The sequence below is a fragment of the Calonectris borealis genome, chromosome 2 (assembly GCF_964195595.1).
Source record: "Calonectris borealis chromosome 2, bCalBor7.hap1.2, whole genome shotgun sequence".
Classification (NCBI taxonomy): domain Eukaryota; kingdom Metazoa; phylum Chordata; class Aves; order Procellariiformes; family Procellariidae; genus Calonectris; species Calonectris borealis.
The window spans coordinates 32,633,048-32,638,408 of NC_134313.1; the positions used below are offsets into that span (position 1 = coordinate 32,633,048).

Consider the following 5,361-nt stretch of genomic DNA (forward strand, 5'->3'; position numbering starts at 1 on the left):
TACAGTCTAGGAATTTAGCTGTGTCCATTTGATATGGTGGACTGAAATGAAAGAAAAGAGTATGGGAGAGAACATAACCTGCTGTGGGTTGAGCCTACCTTTTTCTTCTGAAAAACAACATGATTTAATTATTTGCCTTTAAGGTGGAGTGTTCTTGAATGACAAAAATAATTAAATAAAAACAAGACTGCGATCTTTGTGCTAGTAAGGGCATATGAATAATAACACTATGACCTACTGGCAAAGGAGGGGTAGGGGAGGAAGGAAAACACTGGGCACTGGGACTCCCTCTTCATTGGTCATCCTAGAGCATCATGTGGCCAAGGCTCCTTTTTAAAGATAACTCCTGATCTCCTGGAGCTCATACTATCCTCCTGCCCTGCATTTCTGCTTCATCCTGTGGAAGACTTCTCTCTAGCCTGACAAAATGTGTGACCAGTTTGTGGGCACCTGGAAGCTCCTTTCTAGTGAAAACTTTGAGGACTATATGAAAGAGCTGGGTGAGAATTGTTATTTGGAGTTGTTGTATCTGGGACAGGAACTTTATTCCTTACTTGCTTTTTCTGGCTATGCTGTTTACCAAGGGGGTTTTAGTCCAACTATTTTGATCAGATTGTCTTAAACTGGAGAACTTGGCTGTTTGAATTAGTGGTGTCAAATTCCTATAACGTAGAAAAACCTTGATTTGGAGGAATAGTTTCAGGTAAGCTAAGTCTATGCATGCCTACCTAGTAGTGTTATAAATGGAAGTAAAACACGTCACTGCAATATTTTGTGTGGATTAGCTTTTATCCTTGGACGTACAAAGTGGTGTAATGCTAAAATGCAGCAAGTTTCTCTATGTCTAAAAGCAACACACCTAAACTTCTTTATATTGCTACTGGACTAGGAGGCAGACTAATTGTCATGGCTATTATAGTGAATGAAACTCTGTAGCTGCCTCCAGTGAATATTAACAAAGAAAATTGCATGGATTCATGCAGATACTTGCAAAAGATTTGAGGGATAACACTCTTCTCTAAAAGTGTATACTTCTCGCTTAGAATTAAAATTGGGCTTTAAAAGGTTTCCATATTATTTTAGTGTGGGGGAAGTATGGGGTAACTTGCACTGACTGGATCAGTACATGCTAAAAAGCTGGGGGTTTATTTGGTGATTAGGGGTAAAATACTGAGATGCAGCATTAAGACAGCTTTTAGTGAGACTTGCACTCTTAATCTTTACCCCAGATTTTACTCAGGACGTAACCATTGCCAGCTATTTCTTAATAATTTCCTTTTTTTCAGCCCAGCTACTGATAAATATAAAAAGTGCTTTCTTTTTTTTTTTTTCCTTGTTTGTTTGTTTGGTTTTGTGGCTTAGAAACTGTCACATATTTCTGCTTATTTACTTTTACATACAGTTAGCATACAAGTTAGTGTACAAACCACCGCAGCTCTTTCGAACAAGTGTATGTGCAAATATCTGGCATTAAAATCTTGTCTCAGTCTTCAAAATATTGCTTTTACTATTCTGACAATGACAGAACAGAGAATTTCCTTACGTCATCCCACCCAGCTTGGTCTATAACCACACCAAGCTAGTGAGATGGTAAAAAGGAACCTCTGCAATATAGAATTAATAAAAAATTCAGAAAGTAATAGGGAAATCAGCACTGAAGTTTTTTTTTTTCTTCGCCCAACAAATAAGAGAAAAACATTGAGTAAAGATAAAAATTTCGTAGTGCCCTGTCTTATTTACAGGTGTGGGGTTTGCTACCAGAAAAATGGCTGGTGTGGCCAAGCCCAACGTAACTATCAGCATCAATGGTGATGTGATAACCATCAAAACAGAAAGTACCTTAAAAAATACAGAGATCTCTTTCAAGCTGGGTGAAGAGTTTGACGAGACCACAGCAGATGACAGAAAAACAAAGGTGAGTCCAAAACCGGCACTTTCCAAATACATTTCTCAAAAGGGATGTGGGAGCAGGAGGACGGAGTTGTGATTTTGACTGGATTTTGATCCAGTGTAGAAACGCTGCCTTCAAAGCTAAGAGTGCTATGGATGCTTTGTGCGTCAGTGCTCTTTGGGCATGGAGACAGTCGTCTTTTCAGCCCAGAGCACCCTGATGAAATAGCCACGCTTTGCTTTTTTTTTCCTTTGGCAGAATGTCATAACCCTAGACAACGGCATACTGAACCAGGTGCAGAAGTGGGACGGAAAAGAGACTGTCATAAAGAGAAAAGTGGTGGATGGGAACCTGGTGGTGGTGAGTTCACTTTTGTTACTTAATCACTGAATTAACTGTGCAGAATTCATGTTTGGCAAAGGTATTACACTGGGTTCAAGCACAGGGAGTGAAAGCATCTGAAAGGGCTCTGTGCACTTGGCAAGTCGTCTCTCTGAATGAGTCTGGAGTACATATTAAAACTGAAATGCTGTTAAACTTACGGAATGGTGTGGAGGTGCCTGTTGTCCATTCATAGCAAGACATGGTTAGGAAAGAGTAGGGGAAAAAAAACCAACATCCCCATGAGGGAAATTTTTATATAGCAGAATCTTTAAGTCCTGGACGGTATAAAGGAAGCATTAGGAAAGTCCATGTTAAGTGCATCTGCTCTGTGCTGATGGAAAACACTCCTGTCCATCTCCAGTAGAGACTCAACAGCCATCTCTGGGAACCGTACTATGGATCACCAACAACTGTGTCAATAATATGAAGTTATAGCAAAAAAAAAGAAACCTGTTTCCAAGGTCTGTTGGTTGGTGTTATGTGCTCAGAGAGTATTGTGCTTGACCTGGTGCCAGTGAGGCCCACCTGCAGTTTGGGGCTTCCCAGCACTGCTCTCCAGTTTTAGAGGAAGGGAAAGACGCTTTGAAGAATCTGGGAGGGGACTAAAACTGTGTTCGTAAAAGGCAGCTGAGATTCCTACATGCTACAAAACGATACACATACATGAAATTCCTGAAGAGTTCTGCCCTCCCCTAGAGAAAAATAGTATATCCATAAATTTAATATTTAAATTTCTTTGGATAGAGACCAGAGGAGAACAACTAGAAATGGTTTTTAATAACAACTTCATTAAGAAAGATTGAACAAAACAGAGTTTGATCTAACAGAAAAATAGATGAGGACAGAGCCTAACATGCAGAGGCTGACACCAGCAGCTGCAAGTCTGAAAGCTGTGTAGGACTCTGTGTGTGTACGTGTGGGTATATGTTGCGCTCACGTGTGTGAAGAAGACAAGCCACAGCTGCAAAAGGCGAAAGGAAAAAAACTAATGCCCAGCTCCAGAGTCCAATCACCCTCCATAAAGAAGGCTCTTAGGACTTCTAGAGATTTTTAAGAGGAGATTAGAAATCTCCTGGGGGTCGCTGGAGCAGTCCTTTGATGTTCTTTCAGTCCTATGCTTGTATTTCAGACTTCTGTTTCTGAAGCTCTCAAACTTGAGTTTCACTCTTTTGGCAATTGGTTTTAGAGGAGGAGAAATGCCAATTTTTTCTTACACTGGCTCCCAATGGATAAGTAACTCTCTACCTTCTGACTAACAAACATTTAGTGAGGGTTAAAAGCTGATTAAATTTGCCTTTCTTTCCAGGAATGCAGCATGAATAATGTTACCTGCAAAAGAGTTTATGAAAAAGCATGAAGAAGCCATCTTCACACAGGACTAATGCTTAAAGCTGGAGAAAAACAACAAAACTGAAGGAGGAAAACTCCACAACCCGTTTTAAAGAGAACTGTACTTTTTAGATATATCCCAAAACAGTTACATGCAGATAGTCTAATTTGTTGTGGCTATTCAATAAAACGTTCAGCTTTCTACAACCTGTGCTTGTGCTGGAGTTTGTGAGAAAGGGGCTTGGGGGGGATGCAAGATGGGAAGGGGTGCTGTGTTGCGGGAAAGCATCGCTTGAGAGCTAGTACCACACTCGGTAACTGTGACCCATCTCACTGCAGAAAGAGGATGGGAGACGATCCAGTGAGTGGCACTTGTTGTATGACAGTGATAGATGTAGACCTGGACACAAAAACCCTCCGGTGAACGCTGCGTGTGGGCTACCCACTGCAAGGGGTCTGTGCACAGCAAGGGGAATAACGGGGCTGCTCTTCTTGGCTTTGAGCGACGGGTGTTGTTCCTGGGGCAGGGAGGAGGGTGATTACTGTGGATGTCCAGAGTTGGCTTCCAATGTGAGCAGGGAACCAGGCACCTCCTCCTCACACAAATGCCGACAATTTTAAACCCAGGGATCATCTGGAGTGGCTTGATCTTGTCCTCTTCCACCTGAAGTGTGAAATTATAGCTGCTGTAGCTCTCAGCTGTGATTATTTTGTTAATGTCCCTTTCCTTGACCTGTCTTTTTGTCCTACATCAGACAAAAAGCCTTGAAGCCTAGTACAAAAAGTACTCTCAGGTTTACTAGAAGCCTGTAAAAGTTTGCTAGTGGTACAACCTCCTTTATTTCTATATGCATTTTCCACTAGCTCATTAGGTTAGATCAGTCTTGGGAACATGAGCCTCTCTAGATGCATTGGACACCATGTTTTTCAATTCTTCTCATTCTCGAACTACCTTCTACTGCCCTTAGGCCTGGCCTCCTATTTCAAAACTTCGCGTCCACAGAAGCCCTGATTCCTACACCTGGGAGGACTCAAACTGAAGACAAAAAAAATGAGAAGTTTAGGGAAAACCTGGACAAGAAGAGTCTGAAAATGTGTGCAGTAACCACAAAATGGGGAAATGAGCATATCTCGAGCTTTGCGATTAAGATCTGTGAACTAAATTCCACATATTCCTGACATTCCTGAGGTCAGCTGTCAGAGGCGACAGTGCTGAGTCCCTACTGCCAGCAGCAGAGACCTCACACACTTGAACTTTCCTCTGCATGACTCAGACTGTTCCCAAGTTTCTGCACTATTAATACAACCGGAGAGGGGAAAAGGAAAAGAAGGACTTCTGCATTCTGGATGAGCTCAGGAGTCATTTAAGAGCAGTTCCAAAAGACTATCAGTAAATTCTGCAGAAAATGTTAAAAAAGCCATGAACAAACAGCTCCCCTGTTTTTACCTTGGCTTCATTGGTTGTGAAATCTCATCAGCTTAAAGAACAGCAGTTGCATAGGGAAGGAAGTATGCTTCAGAGTACCCCATATATACAATACTAAACCTACTTAGCACTTAACAAGAACCAAAATTATTTACAAAAGCCAGGATAAAACTACAGTTTAGTAGCAGAAAACCTACATGGGAGAGATGATCATAAGAAGCAGCAACATTGACTTAAATAAGCTATATACAGATATTAAAGCTATATATAGACATAAACATATAGTTGAATATATCCCATTGTCCACAGGTATGGAAATACTACATTTCAG

General features: G+C 41.2%; 1 protein-coding gene across 1 annotated transcript; it reads left to right on the forward strand.

The window, feature by feature from the left end:
- Positions 1–367: 367 nt before the first annotated feature.
- LOC142078684 (fatty acid-binding protein, adipocyte) lies at positions 368–3,811 on the forward strand. Its single transcript, XM_075141596.1, has 4 exons — positions 368–500; positions 1,743–1,915; positions 2,150–2,251; positions 3,582–3,811. Exons 1-4 carry the CDS (start codon positions 428–430, stop codon positions 3,630–3,632), a joined length of 399 nt encoding a protein of 132 aa, XP_074997697.1. The 5' UTR covers positions 368–427; the 3' UTR covers positions 3,633–3,811.
- The last annotated feature ends 1,550 nt before the right edge of the window (positions 3,812–5,361 follow it).